This window comes from Manduca sexta, chromosome 15 (assembly GCF_014839805.1).
Source record: "Manduca sexta isolate Smith_Timp_Sample1 chromosome 15, JHU_Msex_v1.0, whole genome shotgun sequence".
Classification (NCBI taxonomy): domain Eukaryota; kingdom Metazoa; phylum Arthropoda; class Insecta; order Lepidoptera; family Sphingidae; genus Manduca; species Manduca sexta.
In genome coordinates, this window is record NC_051129.1 from 9,087,624 (window position 1) to 9,111,800 (window position 24,177).

Here is a 24,177-nt window from a genome sequence, read left to right on the forward strand (position 1 = left end):
AATAAATACGTTGTAACAGTGACGTTTTGGTTACCATTTTAGTTCAGATTTTGAACAAATAGTTCATATGGACGTTCGTGTCTATAGAATTTACGTCAATGGTGAAATGTAAATATGATAATATGTAAATTTACGCGGCTAGGTTATGGCTTAGGTTACAAAAATATAAAACAACGTGACATTCGATTAGCCGCCATTTACAATCTTAAAAATGGACCAATCAGAACAAAGTTTTTTGATATGCTTACAAATGAGTTATTGTGATTGGTTTATTCTCGGAATCGGATTAAAGATTGAGATTGGGATCGTTTATTGAAAAAATGATAAGTTGGAAAAGAAAAGTTAGAGTAGAAAAGTTAAAATCTAAATAGGACACAGGTGCTTTATCTTAGATTGAATTTTGTGTCTAATAAAGAGACTAATTCTTATGATATTACGAAATTAAAATAAACCTAAACATAATGCATTAATTGGATTCTTTCCTACCCTATTTGTGATAGAGACGTGAGCTAAGGTGTTAATTTATTGGTTATGACTAATGTGTTTGCGTGCTACTGGAAGTATGGAGGTCAATCACCAGTGATTGGATAATTTGCGTGTGGCCTTGAACCCACTTTATCGGTTTAATACGCAAACAATACAATGGAAATGGAATTTTTGCACGTGGAACGCAGTTTGATACATTTATAGAAATAAAAACTATGTGCTAATGGGATGCGCTTACTGAGGATTCTTTACTCCTTCCATCTTTTTCATATAGGGCCTGCAATTTGAACCCTCTGCACCTGATGGTAAGTCGAGTAGAGTTCAATAGAATGTCGAATGACGAGCGATGATTACTCCTCGACAGATGACACAATTATGCCGGTCTGTTGGAACTGGATATACACAGGCTGATTCCGAAACGCGACACACTTACGTAGGCCACTATGGCGGGTTTTAACATATTGTATACAGTGTTCGCTATCCGAGCGGATATAAAATATATCCTACCACTAGCAAAAATATTACTATATTTAATATTTTTACTAATATCACGTACAGTGATCAGATAAATAGACTGGCTGATTAGCTCCAATACATAAACTCACAAGAGTTACCTCTTTATAAAGTAATACAATTTTTTAATCATCTAAGTTCTGGGTTTCTAACCTGGGGCTTATTGCCTCCGCGGGGTAAATAAGCTATTTCACGAGGTACCAAAGAAACTGATCATAGTATCTTAAATAAAAAAAAATATATAACAGAGCTGACGTTAAAATTATAAAATTGTTGTGCAATTTATGATTAATAAAGATATTTGCATTTGTTTGTATTGTTTGTTTTGATAACATTTTGGAGGCGGATTTAAATTAGTTTTTCACATAGAACACAGGGGTAACAATATCGAAAAGGTTATGAGCCACTGATCTAACTTAGCCATTATAATATATTAGATAAATAATATATAAATATAATAATAATATTAGCCCTGTATTATATACTTGCCCACTGCTGAGCACGGGCCTCCTCTACTACTAGAGGGATTAGGCCTTAGTCTACCACGCTGGCCTAGTGCGGATTGGTAGACTTCACACACCTTCGAAATTCCTATAGAGAACTTCTCAGATGTGCAGGTTTCCTCACGATGTTTTCCTTCACCGTTAAAGCGAACGATAAAATCACAAAGAATACACACATGATTTTAGAAAAGTCAGAGGTGTGTGCCTTTGGGATTTGAACCTGCGGACATTCATCTTGGCAGTTCGTTCCACACCGAACTAGGCTATCACCGCAGTCATATAGTAGATACAGATGAGAAATGGTACTATGATCTTATGTTATCTAACTAAATAACCATTAGTGATATGAGTTTCGCCCATAACAAAAGGGAATAAAGTGTTTCATTTTCGTACCTCCTTTGTAATGACACGCGAATAAATTGTTGAACGTGAGAACCATAACAGGTGAAATAACCGGTTACCTTTGGAACTCGAGAGTAAAAGTACTTTGTTATTTAATACATCTTAATGACGTATCCAATGAAATAAGCCATGTAGGAACATTAAACTTAACACTACATTATGGTTATTTCTGAATTTGCTGACTAAAGAAACATCATTAAAATTAAACTATTTTTCGGATTTTATCACGCTTTTTATAGTTTTTTTTTCTCCCGACGTTTCGAAGACTGCAGCTTTTGTGGTCATAGGGAAGTGAGTTGTTGGTCATGCCTAACATTCGCGCAAAGATAAAAAATCATTGTAAAGAAACATCGATTAGGGAAAATGATATATAACATTTTTAGAAACTACGAGAATTTCTGTCTCAAGGTCCTATGAATAATTCAAAAAACCCGGCATTTACGCTAACTTGCAGATCCCAAACTTTTTAAGCCAGACAAAACTCCAGCAAGTACTTATAAAGTATTTAAGAACCTTCTAACTTTGGGACCAGCATTTAACCTCTAAACTCAATTTGTAACCAACATTCAGTTTTAATAAACTGTTGTATATGCATGACAATACACAAAACGCATTGTCGACACGAAATTGTGTCATTTATTTGTGACGCAATTACGGAGTAAATTAAAGTGAATACGAAAGTGCGATAACCGTTCGAGTGATAAGCGAGCGAGGATAAATCTGGTAGTGATGTATCATAATTAATCGAAAAAGAGAGGTCATTTTTCACGCAGCGAGAGTGATTTTTTTAATTACATCATAGCTTAAGATTATTTTTTTAATGAATTAAATGAGTATGTTTTTTTTTGTTTGTAAATACTTATGTCTTTGATGTCTAGTATGTTCGGGGAAAATAAAAAACCAACTACGCATGTATTTTTTCAATGCGATTAGAACTTAATTATAATAATAGCATTTTTTTATTGTATTATTAATGAGAAATTTTAATTTAACTAAAGAAAGGTATCAAAATTATGTGCAGGTTTTGTCAAATTAGACTGACTAACCAATTAATATAGTTTAATATATTATAATAATTTGTTAGTCGTATAATTATAACCTTTATTTGCACGCGTCCTAATAGCAAACTTGTATACCACACAGAAGACTTTTTTAAACTGTGAGGATAAAAAAATCATTCTAAATACCGATGAATATAAAAAAATTAGAGGCAAAGGCCTTCAAACTGAAAAGTAGATCATGTATGACAAGGTCTCCTTCGCCAAAACACCACACTTTCAATTTCGAAGGTCATGGATACCCTGTAGCAGTCCTTAAAGTAAAATAATAGGGCCCACGAATGAAAGGAGGTAGTTTGACCTTCCGAAAATCTGATCACCTCATTTTACCAAAGACAGTACTGACCGGATCGAGTAAATGAAATTAGGTTTATTTCTTTAGATAAAAAAAATGTTTCTTATACAAATGCCTCCGCATTGTAACCTGTTTAATGTTTTAGAGGTTAAAGCAAATCATCGCATTCATATCAAAACAAATTCAAGTTCAAATCTATAATAAACAATGAACTAGTTCCAGCAAACGCACATCAAAGATCAATGGCTTTGAGAAATTTCGCAATACACGCCAGTTGTAACCCGTTGTTGAAAAGAATGTTTGTCCTCATATTTTTAAATTCCATTATTATTCATGACTTGCTTCCCTGCATCCATTCTCATACCTGTTATAGGTGTACTGGCGTAGTTTGTTGACATAGCAACGCTCATGCGCAGAACTGTCTTCACCCATAAACAATGAATTTATTATGGGCAGGATAGTGCGGCGCCTACATTTCCTTTGTTCTATAAAAAATAATGGCCACAAGAAATTCAACCCCAAGTGAAACGGTCGAAGCACAACGATATCAAAGAACGTTATTTGAAATCTTAATCACTGCCTTTTTTGAAATCGATACCTTTAATGTCGAATATCGGAGCGAAAAGGGAAAAAGTTTGTTTACAAAGCAGTTCATAAGCTGAACCCGGGAAAGTCATCGACATTGATAAAGCTACTACCGTAAACAATAACTGTCAAAGCATTTCATAACAACAATTAGGAAATATCATATCAATATCAACATTGAAGAATCTTATATCTAACATATCAATAAGGAAAAATATAAAAAAAAAAACTTACCGAAAAATCGCCATGACCGGCGGAAATTGGATCGAATTATACTTGGAAGCCATCCTTTGATGTCGCAATTACAACATCGCCACCGAACACCGCCGATTCATTCACGCAAACTGTTATCAGAAAAACACTTTCTCCGTCGCGTCAAACCCGGCACATCGCACTGTTGATAAAAAATAACCGACCGGCTTTTCCGATACTACTGTCAAAATCACGTGGAGAGATGTAATTCACGCACGCGTCACTGCTCGGTGTACGCAAAAGACGCTTTTTCGCGGCGGCCGTTCATAGCGCATGACATTGAAGCAACATTATATTCATGTAGCGGACTAACCTCCCACACAGTTCGTGAAGAACTAAGCGCAAGTTGTGGAGGTGCACGTGGCTCGTAGCTTACGCGACGGCCGCCCTTCCAAAGCGGCGTGCGCGTACTACGAAAATCGACTTTCACCCGAACGGGCCACGTTCGACTTTCGTCCGAAAACTTCCAGAGCCGGCGAGATGAGCCAGAATATGGGACGTTACACACAGAGTATTTCCGTACAGTCGTTAACAGTGTGCGTATCGTGCGTGTGTGTACAGGAGAGCGGAAAAGTGCATTGTATTTTAATTTTATTTTCACCATTCTATCGTATGTAATTTGTGTTAAAGGGATATAAATCCACGCGACTATCCAGGGAGAAATTTGATACGGAATTTATTCCCCCGGGCGGAGAAAAAAGCGACGTTCATTGTTGTTGAGGCCGATATTGAAAAAGTTTCTAGTTGGTGTAACGACTGGCTCTTTTTATTTTGTTTTTGAGGGATTAATTCGAAACTTAGTGGGCAGTCGGTTTTAATCTTTCTTCTTTGTCAAGACGTGACTTGCTGTTACAGTCTTTTTAATTCTTTTCAATATCGTCCCTTTTGTGAAATGCGAATGGCGCATTGAAAATTTAATGTAAATATTGACGTAACATGTGAATGCATGAACAGAATAGAAAACATACGTATGTTGCGTTTTGGCTCAACCTGCGGGTCAGTGGGCCCAGACTTGTAACAGTTGCGAGTGATACTACAATAGAGGTCAGTTAGCAACAATAATGTTTTGCTACGTAATCAATCAATTTCGTTCTTATCAGCTAATTGTTTAAACGAAAGCGTATTCGTCAGCACGTATAAAATTTATGATGAATGAGTTCATTAATCTGACGAGGAAAAGAGATTGGAGCAAATAAGAGTCGGTAATAAATATTGTCAGAGTTTATAAAAATATATTTCTTTTCTTCGAATATGTATGAGGTGGGTCTTTGTGGACATTAAATTTATTGGCTTCAGTATTCGTTCCTTTTTGTTTGTAAATACGATATTCGGAGTGAAGGAAGCGAAATACAAATTACCTCAATTTGTAAATGTAAAGTCATATGCATTTTTAAAAGAACTTAAAGTTGCAATTAAGAACATCATTCAACGCTATGCTATTATTCTGATGCTTTATGACTCATTTGGAAGTATTCGTGCGTTTGCATATATTATAATGACTAAACGTGTATACAATTTTTCTATTCCAAAGCATGTAAGGCATTATTTGCAATAGCTATTTTGAGCAATAGCAGGACCGAGCTGTCAGCAATTGTTAAAGTTCACACCATAATCAAGCCAAATAAACTAAGATTACTCATCATTCGGACTATGATTCTTGGTAATTGCTTTATCGTGTTGAAAAGAATAACACTCATAAACTCGGATAGACTAAGCCACTTGGCTTAAAAGGACTTCTTTATGCAACGTTATATTCTGGGAAACATAGTATAAAGATCACAGTATGGTTATTTACTATGTGAAATAAAAATCAAGAAATTGTACCATTACTATCACATAATGATAGAATCATGTGGAACTAATGATGCATTTAGTAAATAATAACAACGAATATTTTTTTTGGATACAAATAGCAAACGACTGGGACGTTGGTTATCTCTGGAGGAGACCTTCGATTGGGAGGAGTTCTTACAATATTATTTACATAAATTTAAGTGAATTGCAGTTCAACAATAAACACATAACATGATTGTAACATAATAATAATGAATTCCTGTGATGTTTATATTGTAGTAAAAATTTAAATTGTAATTAAGTTTTTCAAAGCTGTAACGTTCTTTAGCAAGAACTAATTTTTTTTTATTTATTTATGTTAACAACGAAGATTATTTTATGCTTTTGTATCGATTTTATCACTCGAATTAATGAACGCTTTGTGTCAGTACGAAAGGAATGGGTGTGATTGGTATTTGGTACTACGATAAAGTTTCGAAACGTAACAGCAATTAGTTACTTCACATAGTACGCTCCCCCATCGATGACGGCGAGGATATTTCGAAGGTCCCTCCAACATAATCTCTGGATTTAAGTTTCTATAGCTTTTAAGAACAACATTAATTCCTGGTGTAATACGTGTTCAGGAGCAGGGGTATTATTATAAGCTGAGTCTATTGGCTCGATTGTCGGCTTTCTGCTATAAAAAAACAATTTCGGTTGCGGTTGGCAACTGCAGTCTCCCGCGGTTTGCCACTGCGGTTGTCTACGAAATAATAATGTTAGTCCTGGTTTAAAAATGTATCACATTTCCTTTAAATGATCATGAGTTAACATTACCAAGTTGGTCTTACAGATTCAGGTCTCTTACACTCAACTCACTCAATTTTAGAGTAGTTTGAGTGCCATTGGCAAATATTGTAACATTATTGTACTCGTATTTTTCTTGAATAAATAAATAAATATAAATACCTCATAATTAAATGTGAAGTTATTTAACAAATCTCATATCTGTCGCCAATACAATCTTTGATCTATAAACGAGAAATGTACGCTCTTTAGAATAAATCCAATATACGTAAAGGTTCATTTATTAAACGGTGTCTTGTTCCTTGTATTGCTAACCACTATGAAAGAGAAAATGTCTTCACACTTTCTACTAATAAGTGAATAGTACGCTATCATGGAAAGTAATCATAAGATTTACGACAGAGAAATGGATAAAACGAGTAAAGATTTTTCAAGCTAATATTTTCTATTATTTGTGTACTAGTTTTTGCTCCAGCCTCGCCTGCGTGTTAGTTTTTCAGGGATAAAAGTCCCGGTTTTTCCCAAGAAAAAAAGTAGCTCATGTCTTTCCCAGGTTATTAAACTATCTCCATACCAAAGTTCATGGAAATCCGTTCGGTAGTTTTTGAATCACACAGACAGACGCGCCGGGGCTTTTGTTTTATATAAGGATAAACCAGTTGGCTTCTGCATTAAACGCGTTTCTTGGATCATTTTATACTGGATAGGCTACCAAGTTACTAAGAGATGGAAGAACATTGTATGTAGCGGGAGGGGGGGGGGGGGCAGTAGTTAGCCTGCAATTTGCATGGAGTGCAATATTAAGTAAAAATATAAATTATTTGACCCGGCTTTCGTCGTTTCGCAGTCAATGGACATTAAATATAACAGGCTGATTTATATAAAGCAATGCGATGTCTCTAATGAATATTATAAAAAACTATTCTTCATTGAAATAAAACTATTTTTGGAATTTTATCACGGTCAAGAGGAGGCTGAGGTGTTGGTCGTACGAAAACTCAAAGTAATAATATCTAACTATATTTTACAATTATACGTGTCCATGAAGACTGTAGTCTTCGAAACGGGAAAAAATTATAATATAAAAAAACCGTGATAAAATCCGAAAAATAGTTTTACTTTGATGTCTATCATCAGCGAAATGGGAAATCAAAAACTATTATATAATAAGGTCAAGTATATATGTAAGTATAGGCAGGTTGCTAGATGTTCAAAAAACAATATAGTTTTGTACTATCTTATAATACGGGTAATGTTTGGTGCCCTCCTCACGTTGTTTCGTCAGCTGCTCTCACACGACATTAAGCAACGAGTCCTTGTGACCTCTTTTGGTAACTCTATGTATTATTTAGCAGACACTTTGTCTACGACGTTCTTACAAGTACTGTACGATTCTTGTTAGCAGTAAGGTGTATTTAAACAATGGAATTGTCATGTTGAGTGGGCTTTTACAATGTTCCAAGTAAAATGCCAATATGCCGCTTTACGGAAAAAATATATTGCTCGTGGCTTCATCTACGTGAAACCTTTCCCGCTGCAAAACACCTAAAAATACTGTACGCCGCCGTCGCCATGTATTTGATACATCAGATTAAAAAATTTAAATGTTTTCCTATAGGTGTCATTTATAGGGATTAAAAGTGGCTTGCGTGCTAATCTAGGATATGGTCTATCTGTGACTTAAATTTCATCCATATTTGTTCGGTTGTTACTGCATTTATTTCTAACAAACATCGAAATATTTTCATAAATTTTCGCATTTGTAATATTAGTAAGATAATTAAATTCCACCATAGATATTAACATTCTCCAAAAGCAAGCAGCAATCCATTCGTCTACAATATTGAGCAAAGTATTAGGACACGTTTTTCGTACACGGGGAACAACAGGGAGACTGAATCAACTCTTCCTTGAAGATATTCGGTCAATATACCCGAACAAAAAAGTTCGAGACAGAGAAAACACTGAAAGAAGTACTAAGATAAGATTGGGCTTTATAGTAATTTATTTTAGAATCCTTCCATCTGAATGATTATTCAAAGCAACCTAATCAACAAACTTTATTCAGCACAAAAATAAATTTATGAGTTTTTAATAAACCAAATTTATTTTACGAAAACATTAAAACAAACGTTCAATAAACTTTATCGGACGATTAGTATCTTCACAATAAAGTAATTATTCGATATCGATTCGAAAACAAAGCATTTATCGATATATCCTTGGAGTTAAATTAACTTTAAAATTACTGGCCACAAAACAAAATTCGAAACCGATACCATTCGAGAATAAAATGGGTTGGCTCTAATTTCGAATTTCTGTTCTAAATTTCAAATTGCCACGCGACCGCGCGCTTTGGTACGTGGCGGATAGAGGTATTCTCGAAACGTTCGAGAAATGTGACGCCTAGCGCTCGTTAAGTGATGCATTTATTATTGTTTTCGGTAGCAGTGTAGAATAACATTCGAAATTTAAATAATGAACACAATAACGGTCTGCGTGAGATATGATAATTGCTGTTATAGGTGTTTGTGTATAATACTGTTTTATTTTTAATTATTTACGATTTATTTAACTATTTCTGAAATTGAATTCGGAAACAATATCAATTGTGAATGAAATTCTTTGTTCCTAAGTTCCTAATAAAATTAATCTAAGGTTTTAAATAAAATGTAGTATTATGACTTAAGTCAACAATGTTTAAATTCCAATAACACAACACCAACGCAGCAATGCGCATCGCGTCGGTGACAGACATTAACCTTAGATGAACGTAAAAACACGTCGTAAAGATAACACCAGACTAGAAAATAGGAGTTTTTACGCATGCTTAACAACGAGCATTATGGTCATGATATAGTACAAAAAGAGTTTAGCTTACAAACGGGTTTGTCTAGTATATTCTTAGGACAGAATTCTGCTGCCGACATAGCTTGTCTTTTATAATCATAAGTTAATTACTTTGGAAAGAAATTTGCTCAATTAGATTTATGACATAATTATTTGATGTCAAACTAAATTGACAATAATGTTATAAAAGTGTTTGAATAGTTTAGAATTTATTAATCCGTTTGTTTATGTTTTTTTTCTATACTCGACAAATGCTGAGTAAAGATCGTTTTGCTTGCGGTTTCGGCTATTTTCCAAATCATTCGAAATAAACCAATGTCGACATCCCTATTTTCATTCACATTTAAACTTAGTATGTTGGGCTTCGAGTCGCCCTTGCAGAGTAAGTGTGGAAAGTAAACCAGGTTTTCCGTTGAATAGGAACTTATATTTTCAATAGAGTGAACACATTAGACAACCGTATTAGACTAGCACACATTGCTTAGTAACAGTACATTGTTATTTCATTCCAAATACAATAATTCAAAAGATACATACTGTTACACGGCCAGTTTACATAACATTATCAAAAAGGCTTTATATTTGGCTATGCAAACCTCAACATAGTAATCTTTTGAGTTAATTATGAACGAATAGAGCTCATAAATTCCTTTTACTTCATTGTAGCTTCATTTTAATCACCAAATTCTTGACTAAAATATATATTTTACATAATCAAGTCTGAACGTCCGCTCCTAGATACTAAAAGACTCAACTACGTGAATTGAATCTGGACTATACTTATAAATCGTGTTCTTATAAATATTACAAATTCTGAATTTTGTAAAGATGCTCGTTAGAAGTAAACTCCTGAATTAATTTAAATGAAATTTGGTACAAGGATATCATCCTAGACATATTTTTTTAAATAACATATATGCTATTTTTATTTTGATAAATCATATCTTTTGGACTTTTTATTGGAGACCTTTCACATAGACGAAACTATCAGTAACACCTAGTAAAACACATAGTAATACACGTATTCTAAATTACAAGCCAGCTATAAAACGACCTAACAAAACACGAACGAAACAAGATTGTCACCCGGATTTTGCAGGCCAATCTGTTGCGACGGTCTCACGTAAATTTGTCAGATGAAAGGACGTTTAATTTGCTGTTTCACTAGCTGCTAATTACAACTTTGATTGCCGGTGCTACGCTGAAACATGTCATGGGCGGTCGGGTGCTCCACACACGGGCTTTGGGACAAGCGGCCCGCGCTAAATATCATGTCTTTTGTGTTGCGGTCGGCTGACGTTAATTAGAAATGGTTTTCGGTTTTGATTGGTGATGGTTTGTGTATTTTAATGTTTCAATATTTGGGAAGGCTGTTTTTAGAGTAATGATTACAGGCACACACACGCTTTGTATCTCGGAAGAGGTAGGCAGAGGCGCAACTGGTGCACTTGTGTTTATGATGTTATACGGAGCGAGCCTATCGCCATATCGGTTACAAATTCCAGACTGCAAACTGGTAATGAGTATAAAATTCCAATTTCAGTTTGCTCGACTAGGAGTTGAAACCCAAGACCTCAACACTGTGGTCCTGCCGTAATATAACTACACCACTGAGGTCATCAATACTGATCATAATAATACAGATATATTTTCAACTACTTTATTAAGTGGGATAAAGATTACTAAAAAGACATTTATTAATTCACATCGCTTTGACTACACTGAATTTCCAATTCTTCAATACGTTACGTCACGTGACTTTAAGCTAGTCCGAACTATTTAACTATATAGCAAAGTTGTATGACGAATAACAAAACAAAGCATTATAATAATTTTAAAATTATCTCGTACATTTCTTGCGGCTCTGGCTGATAAATATTTTCTCGGGATAAAAAGTAGCCTATAGAACTCATGAGAAATGTAGCTTTCAATAACTTAGAGAAAAACAATGCAAAATCGGTAGACTCAGGAACTGGTGTACCGATTTTGAATAGTTTTTCTCTACGCACTAATCTCAGGAGATTAACGCGTTCACAAACAAACAAACTCTTCAGCTTTATATATTAGTATAATGTTTCCGATTATCTCGGATTTCTCTCGACTAATCTATTTAAAAGAATCTGGAATATTCGCTAGATATTGTATGTAAATATTTGATAAATCGTTATATATTCTATCGGTTTACAAATAGACAAAATATTTAAAACATTCGAGCTATTAACATTAAAGAATGTGACACAAACAGATGATCATTACGTTTAATTATCTTCGAAATATGGATAACTAAGGAAACATTTTCTACAATATTTATAATGGTACAATACTATTTAATTAAGTACTGAATAAATTAGATCTATGATTAGAATTTTGCTCTAGGTCACAGTAGTAATTTTTCCAGAATGAAATGTATCCTGAAATCATTTTTAAGATGTTCTTTTCTCATACAGGCACAACAATGTGCCCTCACTGCTCCTTTGGTCCGTAGTTTCGCGTAGAATTTATTGAAAAGCAATAAGCCGATATACATTTTTAAATAAGTAAATGTTTTCTTAAGTTTACGCGAATGATAGACATTTAAATTACTTTACGAATTTTATCGCGGTTTTAATATTTTACTTTTCTCTCGACGTTTCGAATACTTTGCAGCCTTCATGGTCACGGGGGGGACTGTGGGAGAAAAGTAAAATATTAAAACCGCAATAAAATTCGTCAAATAGTTTAATTTAAACACGTAAATGTGTCATCTATGTAACCGAGTCCTATTTTTCTAACATAAAAGTTTCGCAACCGATAAATAATTTTACGAGTAACGAGCAATGTACGGAAGTTATTAAACATCTTTAGATTGCAATTAAATTTTATTGATTCATCAAACTGGTGCATTGGCTTTTATACCTACATCGACGTTTATGAGATAACCAAAGACATATGTGGGCTGGCTTTGTGATGCGATACTGTTGCCTCGTAAGGTGTAAAATACTTTACATCCCGCAAAGTTATTAAATAGTTTATTTCTTTGCTACTGTTGTGATTAAAAAAAATGGCTTTTAATTTAGCAATTTTTTTTACGTGCAAAGTGACCTCACTGCACCTGACGGTAAGTGGAGTGAGGTCCAATGGAATGTCGACTGACGAGAGATGATTATCCCTCGGCAGTCGACACAATTATGCCGGCCTGTTGGAACCGGGTATACAGGTTGATCCCGGAACGCGACACTTACGTGGGCTACTATGGCGGGTTTTAACACCTTGTGTATTGTGGTCGCTATCCGGGCGGATATAAAAATATATTTTACGAGCAAAGTAATTGGTAAGAATGTGAAGTAATTTAATAAATCGCCACTTGATTAATAATATTGAATTACCGAATAAACTCAATTACTAAGTATCGTTGAATAAAGAGGAAAATCTGAACAGCCAACGATTTCAATAATATAATAAAGCTCAGATCACCTTCTGCCCAAAGGCAATAAACACTAACCAACTAATTGCATATTAAGTGTTTCGATCGCCAAGAAGGACACAACCAATAAAATCTTATATTAGAAACACCTTCGTTGATTAAGAATCAGTTTTCCATCCGCTGCCCACGCATCAAAAGCTAATAATAGATATTACGCTTATTGACTCCATAAAATTATATTAGACTTCTAATAGCTGTTTTATTTACGAGTCTACATAATCTGAAAACTAATCATAACATGGCGTATAAAACAATTTGCTCAGGACGATGACCGTTATAAAAATAGGCGAACAAAATGTTAATAAAATGACCGTTGGAGACGACGCGTAACGAAAGCTGCGTAAAGTGGAATTAAATCGACGACACAAAACCGCCTAGTTCGGTCAGACGTCGCAGAAAAAATGTTGATAGGTTAACCACAACTTGCAATAATTTGAGACGCGAAAATGCTTTGAAATTTGGTGTTTGCGCATTTAGAAGTTCAAATGTATTAGAATAAATATAGGAGCTATAGGGTAAATAGGGTATTTCTGCTCGGTATGACCAGATAAACTGGAGTCTGGAAATGTGCCCGATATGGCGATAGGCTTCCTATCAAGTCATGGAACGGAACACACTTGGCGAAAGGTGGGTGCCCTGGTTGCGCTTCTGCATATCTCTTCGGGGATAAATGCGTGATGTGTGTGTTAATTATGTTTACCATTTGAACCGGTCTAGATTAGTTCAAATTTTTATTAGAAAAAATAACATTAAAATGTACACAAAGTTTACATTTAACAAAGTATTATGTATTTAAAAGATAACAAAGTTAATGAATTTCCGCTTAAAGTTAATGAACTAAATGCTGAAAAATTTATATAACTTTTAATATTACTTGTCGACGGTAGAAAGACTTATTAACTTAAACGACATTTTATTTGCAACACTAAGTTACGTACATATTTAAAATCAGCACTTTTTTCTATGTTTTTTTAACATCATAAAATTAAAAAAATAATGTCGCTTAACTCAATTATCCTTTTAAGCGTCATCTTTAATCTATTAAAAAACAAACGAAAAAAATGTCGACTAAATTACGTATATATTTAAAATCAGCACTTTTTTCTGTTTCTTTAACATCATAAAACTTAAAAAAATATTGTCGCTTAGCTCAATTATCCTTTTAAGCGTTGTCTTTAACCTATTAAAAAACAAACAAAAAAAAATGTCGACTAAATTACGTACATATTTAAAATGAGCAATTTTTTCTATGTTTCTTTAACAACGTAAAATTTAAAAAATAATGTCGCTTAAATCAATTATCCTTTTAAGCGTCGTCTTAAATCTATTAAAAAAAAACGAAAAAAATCTCGACTAAATTACGTACATATTTAAAATCAGCACTTTTTTTTTATGTTTCTTTAACATCGTAAAATTTAAAAAATAATGTCGCTTAACTCAATTATCCTTTTAAGCGTCGTCTTTAATCTATTAAAAAAAAAACGAAAAAAAAATGTCGCTTAAGACAATTAGCCTTTCAAACGCCAATATTCATTTAAGACATCCTGAGCCAGTCATAATATAAAGATTGACTAATCCGCATATAATCTCAAAGTCTGGTTAATCTACACCCATAACGTTTGACATCGCGTTTATCTGCCAGTCTTGCCTCCGTTTATGTTTCTTAACAAATAGAGCGTTATCTAGTTTTTATTATCCACCATTTAGCTAAGACGGACAGTCAGTAACTTGATATTATGTGGGTGTGTTATTTTTTATCGTATACCTTAACGTTTATACGAGTTCCTGGGAAAAGTGAACCTATCTAACAGGTCGGTATTAGTAGAAATTGTGTTCGCAACGTTTGTTATTAACGGAGAAACAGCATTCAATTGAAATGCAAAAAGGGTCAGTTGCATATTTTCTATAAATAGGTTTTGATGGTTGTCTAGGAAATAAGATTTTATTGTGTGAAGAAGTAAATACCATTATTACTAATGTATTATGAATGCATATAACGCGATATTAAACTATTAAAATAATTGTAATAGTATACCAATTGACAAAATTACGTTCTAATCAAAGGATAGCTTAAAAATAAAATAAAAAATAGCTTTGACAGCAGTATAGATAAAAGACGCAAAAATCCCCTACTTACATATGTTACAGCTATCAAAGCTTTCCTTCAACTAAAATGCCTATACTTGCAAAAAGACGGATATCTCGTAGACGGAATAGGGCTCCTTGATATACATCTTTAAATAATCCAAGAAGTAGCATATCAAGTGAGATCAAGATTGAAACAGAAGGTTTAATCCACGTGCCAAGCACATGAAGCTAATGTGTTGTTTATTTACCTCGTTCGAGATTAGTTTCCCTTAAGAACTAAGGAAGTGTGTTTACACAGTTTAAAAACTTGTTTGATTTATGATCAAGGTCTTTAACACGTGATGTCTCGTTTTTGAAATGTTTATTAATAAAGAGTAATTTTAGAATGTACTTATATTGATGTTTTCTGTACAAGGAAATGTTATTGTTAAGCGTGTTAATGTACTCGAAACATTATGGAATTTTATAGAAATAATAATGTTTAGAAAAGTAAATTTGAAGTTGCATAATACTTCAAAATTAATAATAATAAATAATATTGGCTCGGTATTATATACTGTCTCACTATTAGGCACTGGTCTCTTTACTACTAAGAGCGCTTAGGCCTTAGTACACCACGTTGATCTGGAGAGGATTGGTAGACTTCACACACCCTCGAAATTCTTATAGAGAACTTCTCAGATATCCAAGTTTCCTCATGATATTTTCTTTCACTGTTAAAGCAAGTGATAATTCACAAAGAATACACACATAATATTTAGAAAAGTCAGAGGTGTGTGCCCTTTGTTTTCGAACCTGCGGACATTCACTCGGCAGTCCGTTTCACAACCAACTAGGCTATCGCCGCTTTTTTAACTCTCTTCCTCCTCCGAAATTACGCTTAAACAATTCGTTTTGGTTAGTAATCAAGAACTTTAATCGATCAATGAATCATTCCCAGGCATAGCGTGAAATTATACTATAAATGAAATTCAAAGTATATTCTTTCTTCAAATGCATCACAGCAATTTCCAGACTTGTAGCCTTAGCGGCAAAAGGCCCACGCCGTTACAGGCTTAGGCGAAAGTGTTATTGCTCCGACACTTCACCAGATATGTCACGTCTCATGTAAAAAGAAGTAAGCCTATTGCCATTCCTTCCAACCTTTAGTTACAATATATTCGTTGCAATATTTTCAAGTTTGCCGAATTACACGCTCGTGTGTCCCCGCACTGTTGAAGAATTTACCACTATAATATAGTTAAGTAAACGAAGTGACCTTAAACTTTTGCGACTACACATTGTGGTCATATATCAACTCGTGAGCCTAGGTAACTTCGCTTACTTAAGTACTTACACTTTCTTTGTGTAACTTTTCGGACACTAGATTTTAGCTTTTAGTAAAGTGCTTGTATTATGATAAATGCTTTAGTGTTTAAATTTTAAAGTAAGATTTGTTCTGAGTGTACTTTGTGGTAGTTTGAGTGTTTGCTTTGGGTCTTTTTATGCTATTTTATACATAACTGTATTTCTTAGATGTTTGTGGTTAGCTTTATAATAAAATTTAGTCTTATAATATATATAGGTACAATAAAATTTATAATGTATTTTGCGTTAATCGGTAATAGGTTTAATACTCAGAAAGGAATCATTCAAGTCTATTGGACGTCTGTAGAAATTATGAATAATTAGGACGTAAATCTTAATACTATTATAATATATCCGTTTCTTTATAGACTATGAACAGACAGATACCTCATACAATATGCTAAGCTCAAATAAATACGATTTCATTGCAATATTGAAATTTATTGTTTTCGTGAGAATTGCCTCCCTTCGACAATTTATTACTGCAAAGTCCAATTCCAAAAATACAGAACTATTAATCACACCCTTATTCCTATCTTGATAAGCTCTATGTAACACTTCAACATTTTCGAAAGTAATATTGCTCATTTAATAATTTAACACAGACATAATTCAGCTTTACGAGTACTTAGCACGTAATATATTACAGTGGTTTTAATTAAGAAAAACCGCGATTACGTGACTTGAAAACATATTAGTATAGTTTAACCATAAAATAGCAGTTGTTTTATTACATAAGTTTGAACGAGTAGGAGCAACTTGAGAATTAGCGTGTGCAAGTTCTTCCGACTTGAGTTGCGGACTACAATGTGTTTTATACCGTATTGTGGTTGTTAGTAAGTACATTACTGGTGGTAGGTCTCTCATATGTGAGAGTCGGCTTGGGTAGGTACCACCGCGACGGTTATTTCTGCCGGCAAGCAGCAGTGTGTAAGTGACTGTTGCGTTCTGGATTGTAGAACATTGTAGCCAATGTCACTACTTGACATAAGACTTAACATGTCATGTCTCAGGATGGCGAGCGCAGTGGAATAACAAAGAATACTTTGTAATTCAAGGTGTTGAATGGTGTTTTTACTGTTTATGGGCTGTCGTAACGCTTACCATCAGGCAAACGATAAGCACGTCCCATCATTCAGAGCAATAAAAAAAATCTCGAAATTCAGGATAGATCCTAATTTTATTATGTTAAGGGTTTATATTATTTATTTTAACACAAAAACGTCCGTTTTAGTTTTCTGAACAAGCTTATCTTTAATTTACTAATCGACTATTGATTTTTTTTTACCATCTTATAATTTTAATCTTCTCTCTCTCTCTACGCTTAAATGGTATTTTGCTTGGTGCCTGAATGCAGGTCAAACAGAATACGATTAATGGATTGCTAATTTGATGATTCCAACACATTAGGATCACGTCATGGCATATGAAACTATGCGTATAATAGGGTACTGGTAGTTGCTTTCAATCAGCCTCTTCGTTGTATATTTTGTGATATGAACTGACATGTATGATATACTAAGTTACTTAGATTGGTCAGTAAAAATATCGAAACTCAGAAGCTTCATAATATACATCAGAAATCTACAAGGAATGCACACAGTCTCAAGCCTCTTATCCCCAGAGGGGTAGGCAGAGACGTAGTTAGTGCACCCACTATTCACCGTGCGTATTCCGTCCCATGATGTGATCGGGGGCGAGCCTATCTCCAAATCACAATTCCAAATTCCGGGCTGATACTGAATAGAAAAAACTCAAAATCACTACCCGACACGGGATCGAACCCGAGGCTTCAACAGTGATATCGTATCGCGATAGAACTACGCTACCGACGCAGTATATAAAATGAAATACGTTTCAAATTAACGATGCATTTCCATATAATAATTAATTATTACCTTTTCTAATTTACCCTTCCCTATATTAGCAGCAAAAGGATTCATATAATTATTTGATTTAAATATCAAAGCTATTTCGCCATTATTGCTACGTCTATTACACGAAATGCTTTGTGTAGTATTTTGTATACAATGAATGGAGAATGCCGATGCAGAAATACGTATTTATTTAATCACGTGATTCATGTGTATTTCATTTGACTTATACACCTATAAATATATGACTATAATGTGTTTTATTTGTTGAATGACACACGCCTTTATCTCCGAAGGGTTAGGCAGACGTGTACCCAGAACACCCACTTTTCACCACGTGTGATCTGTTCTATGTGATAGATGGAGCATATCGCTAATCGGACATAAATTTCAGACTATGGGGTGATAGACACCGGGCTTGTTAACACTTGTAATTGATTGTAAACTCGACTACTTCTAAAAGAGTTGTTATATTTGACTAACGTTCTAGATATAAGTTTGTCTCTACGAAAAGTAATACTCCAGTTCCTAAGTTGATTGTTGTTACATTAAATGTTCTGGACAATAACTAAAATTCAAAAGCTATAGTCTGGAGGATATAGCCATCGATATAACACATTTTGTTCATAGAATTGCTCTAAATTTATATAATGTTTTATAGTTTTTCTAAAGATCTTCGTCTTCCAAAATTACACTTTAGTAAAACATTTTAGTAAAAAAAAAATATAGTTACAAAGCAGTGTACAAAAGATGTGACCAGTACAATCTTAGGTTCGATATCCTTATACTATACAAGACGTCACTAGCATAATTTTAGGTTGAATCATTAATAAACGAGTTTACACTTCATAAACTATAATTACTGGCCAGACGAAAATACAACACACCGTGGACACTATTTACCTACTCTTTAGATGACACAGGCGTAACAAAAACATAACAAGAGTACTTTTGAAAATGTCTCCGTAAACTGTTATTTAAACGCATTGACCGCGTCGAGTCTTGAAGACCGAATAGTTTTTAATAACGATAGTGATTCAACCGTAAAGTAAATGCAGCCGATGGGCATTGTCAACTCAGCATGACGGGGCTATTGTGTTTCCATTGTAAGATACCATGATATATAATGGTATTTCGCCCACGTTCGGTCTCTTGCCTATTTTATTCCAGTGCCATAGATAGGAACAGTAACAATGCTTTTACAATACTGTTAAACGCTATTGGATTACTGGATTTTAGGGCGACGTTTTTAAATATTTTGAACAAGTAATTTTGCTATAAGTTTTCGATTGTTGAAAGAAATTTTATTTTTGATCCGACATCGGTATGGTCTTATAAAACTACTAGCTTTTGCTCGCGGCTCCGCCCGCGTTATAAAGTTTTTCAGGCTAAAGTTTTCCATTATAAAAGTAGTAGTTTCCCGGGAGCCTATGTTCTTCCCAGGGTTTCAAACTGTCTCCATACCAGATTTTATCTTAATACGTTGGGTAGTTTTTGAGTTTAAGACGTTCAGGCAAACGGATGCAGCGGGGGACTTTTGTTTTATAATATATTTTTTAGAACTTTTTAAGAGGAATAATCCCGACATACATCATTGTTGCATAACTTTAACCGTTTACGCAGCGCACGCAACGGAAGCTCTCAAAACGAATAAATTGTCCCCGTATTTGTAACATGTTTCATTACTGCTCCGCTCCTATTGGTCATAGCGTGATGATATACAGCCTATAGCACCCCATAAATAAAGGGCTATCCAACACAAAACGAAATTTTCAGTTCAAACTGGTAGTTCCTAAGATTAGCCATTACTGCTCCGCTCCTATTGGTCATAGCGTGATAATATATAACTTAGAGCACTCCACGAACAAAGGGCTATCCAACGCAAAAAGAATTTTTCAGTTTGGACCGGTAGTTCCAGAGATTAGCCATTGCTGCTCCGCTCCTATCGGGTATAGCGTGATGATATATAGCCTATAGCAATCCACAAATAAAGGGCTATCCAACGCAAAATAATTTTTCAGTTTGGACCGATAGTTCCTAAGATTAGTAAACAAATATAATGAGAAAGCTTCGAACTGCTAAGCTATCGGGAGTTACACGTGTCATTGTGAGTCAACCATAAAAGATAGACATATGCTGTCGTGGGATATTTTTTACATAATTTTAAGGAGAACATTTCCGTCATACATGATTTCTATGTAGCTTTAACCATTAAGGTTACACACGCGACGGAAGCTTAAAAAATGGAGTAACTTCTCCCGTTTTCCCAACATTTCCCTTCACTGCTTTGCTCCTATTAATTGTAGCGTGATGAAAAGTATACTATAACCAGCACAGGAGTATGAAAAATAATTTTACCAAGTTTCGTTAAAATCCGTCGAGTAGTTTTTGTTTCTATAACGGTTATACAGACAGACAGACAGACAGACAGACAGACAGACAGACAGACAGACAGACAGACAGACAGACAGACAGACAAAAATTTTACTAATTGCATTTTTGGCATCAGTATCGATCCCTAATCACCCCCTGATAGTTATTTTTGAAATATATTTCATGTACAGAATTGACCTCTCTACAGATTTATTATAAGTATAGATTAAATACGTTCGTACTTAAGTTGACCTCACGTCAATGCCAAAGACGATTTTAATTCATCATAAACATTGGTATATATACTACGTACGAGATCTTATGTTCCTAACAGACTGTGTTCAACTGAAGTGTACTGCAATCCAGTATTATTTTACTTATACTCTATTTAAAGCGCTTTAGTACTGCATGTTTAATGTTTGGTTAAACGATGATTAATATTTTAGCGCTGTAGCGAACTTTAGTTCTAACTCCAGATTTTGAACAAATAGTTTAGGACGCTCGTGTCTATAGAATATACGTCAATGATTATAAATGTAAATAAAATAATATTCGTAACATAAATGTAAAGATTATCGCTTTTACGAGCTCTCGGAATTATAATCTAGTATATTATGTCAACAAACATAAATAACTGTTAATAAACATCGAACAAATTCTAAATTAATTTTAACGTTTTATGTGTCGTTTTAATTAAATTATATGGTTTTATAATAAAATGTTACTTTAGAAGTCTTACGAACATTTGCATATAAGGTTAATTTATTACATGAAATCAGTTAAGTCTTAATATAATATTAAGTTTGCTTGAAAGATTCGTTCGCTACATTCAATTACGTTTAAGGTGTGAAAAAGTTATTGGTGTATAAATATTTAATGTTTTTACACACATACATACATAACATCACGCATTTATCCCCGAAGGGGTATGCAGAGGCGCAACTAAGGCACCCACTTTTCGCCAAGTATGTTCCGTCCCATGATGTGATAGGGGGCGAGCCTATCGCCATATCGGGCACAAATTCCAGACTCCGGGCTGATACTGAGCAGAAAAACCCAAATATCACTTTGCCCGACCCGGGATTCGAACCCAGGACCTCAGAGCGCTATTGTACCGGACATGCAATACAACTACGCCACCGAGGCAGTCAATTACGTTTAAGGTGTGAAAAAGTTATTGGTGTATAAATATTTAATGTTTTTAAACGATTGTAAATGGCCTGACTTATTGACTTTTAAATTATTACGTGTTGTAAGTATTTTTATTTAGTAATTTCTTTTAATATGTATTACGTTTATATAGCAAGATTTTAATTAGTTACTGACCTATAATAATTTTAAATGATTCGCTTAGCATTCAGTATATGTAAATATTTGACCTCTATATTATATCACCTTTTAATATTGATTGTATTGTATATAGATACTTAGTAGTTTTGTATATTGATTATACTTATATAGCTGTATGGGTAGTCGTGAGTTTTCAAACAAGCAATTTGACCGTTCCATCTTAAGACAAAGCTATGATGACCACCTCGGAGTTCTTATATCTTACACCATTCAAGTACGAAGACATACCCAAAATACTGGCAATATCTACGAGTTCATTACGGGAACAACGCAATTTCATGTCACTTTCATGTTACATCAGAACATCGGTGTACGAGTTTTATGAGAAATATCTTTCATTGCTATAATGAAGAACAAAAGGCGTTTTCTTTCCACGCGAGTAGTTCGGTTAAGTAACATTTTTGAATAAGGATAATGCGCGCGACCCATTTAAAAGTACAAATGGAACGTGTTTTCGAATTCTCATTTGGAACGTTCGAATTTTGAATTAAGAATGCTATTCTCTGATATCAGCCAGTTACTACATGAAGTGCATAGAAGTTATAGTCAATGCCGTAAGCTTTGCCACGACATAAACGACATTAAATGGAAAGCTATAAAAGTTATTAGAACACAAACGTTATAATTCAGGCAATAGTAACAGTAATTTGACTGTAACTGGCAGAAGAAACTTGATTTACAAATATCAGTTAATAGGACACTGGACATAATAAAACTTAACATCTCATATCTCAGGATGGCGAGCGTATTAGAATACCAAAAAATAATTTGTAATTTAAGGTGTTGGATGGTGTTTCTACTGTTTATGGGCGGTCGTATCGCTTACCATCAGGCGACCGACAACTTCATCTAGTAATTTACAACGATAAAAAAGAAAAAAAGCTAATCCATTAGAGCACTTAAAAGTTCCTTAAATGGCTACAAGCTATCAAGCCATCTAGTCAACATCACGCTTTATCTATCGGGAGGAATTAATTCCGACTTTTCACATAAAGCCTTACAAGAGAAATTTAACACCCGGGACCTGCACCCTGTTGTCATAGTTTATTTTCATGCTGTTGCCACGCAACGACCGATATAAATTGACCCGTCCTGTCTTACACGGCTATTTAAAAGTATATCAGCAGTGTCGGGGCCGTTGCCAACGAAGGCTCTACGTAAATTGGTCGGTTGTAAGGAAGCGCAGGTTTACGATCCGCATGGTGACCACAGAGTTCGATAAACACGACCTACGGACTTTACATGTGAAAATAAAACAACTATTAATTTGTTCTGATGGCATTTTCGGTTGCGTGAAACGGAATCGACGCACGGATGTATATTTTGCGGGTTTTCAATTGGGAATTTGTATTTCTGTAATCATTTTGTTTATCAGTTGTGTTGGGATTTGTTTGTTGCGTATTTTACACGAATAAAAATAAATAATTTCTTATGTTTACGCGAATGTTAGACATTAAAATTGAACTATTTTTCGGATTTTAACGCGGTTTTAATAGTTTTCATTTTCTCCCGACGTTTCGAAAACTTTGCAGCCTTCATGGTCACGGGGGGACTGAGGTGTTGTTCTATCTTAAATTAAAACAATTCATTATCAATTCGCTTATTTCCAGCATTGTATTTATACCATATTTACTAATATTAACGGTAATTAAGACCCTGTGTGAAGAAGCATTTCATCATCATCATCAGGATGTCCACTGCTGAACATGGGCCTCCGCCAAAGATTTCCAGATCGACCTATTTGAAGCGGCCCTCATCCAGCGATCTCCTGCAACTTTTATGAGGTCATCTGTCAAGATGATAAGGTGCATTTAAGGTAGCGGAGATATTTGAATAATTCTATAAACTCTGCAAGCCTCGCAAGCTTCATAATTTTGCAAAAGAATCGGAATCTCAAGAATCATGCAGCTTTTCTTGATATTTTAGACGCTAGAAGTAACTATTTACGGAAGTCGAATTCTGCAACTTATCTTGCTTATCTCAATCCCGCTGAACACTACAATAAACAGAATAATTTTGAAATTGTGACATTCCTCTTGAAATCTGCTAATATTATGTCAAAAATCCACAAAAAAAAAAAAACCTAGTTCTACTTTTTAATTTTTTTATCATTTCGTAGTTTAGTGCGAATATGGCGTGTGCTTGAATGTATTTT

The 24,177-nt window shown here is 34.4% G+C and overlaps 1 protein-coding gene across 2 annotated transcripts in view; it reads right to left on the bottom strand.

Annotated features, from left to right (window-relative positions):
- LOC115451089 (collagen alpha-1(XVIII) chain) overlaps positions 1–4,698 on the bottom strand; it is a 212,849-nt gene extending 208,151 nt beyond the window's left edge. For both annotated transcript variants that reach the window (XM_037438829.1, XM_037438828.1), the window contains exon 1: positions 4,077–4,698. In XM_037438829.1, the coding sequence (XP_037294726.1) occupies positions 4,077–4,129 (53 nt within the window). In that variant the 5' untranslated portion in view covers positions 4,130–4,698. The remainder of the gene's footprint in view (positions 1–4,076) is intronic.
- Between the last annotated feature and the right edge of the window lie 19,479 nt (positions 4,699–24,177).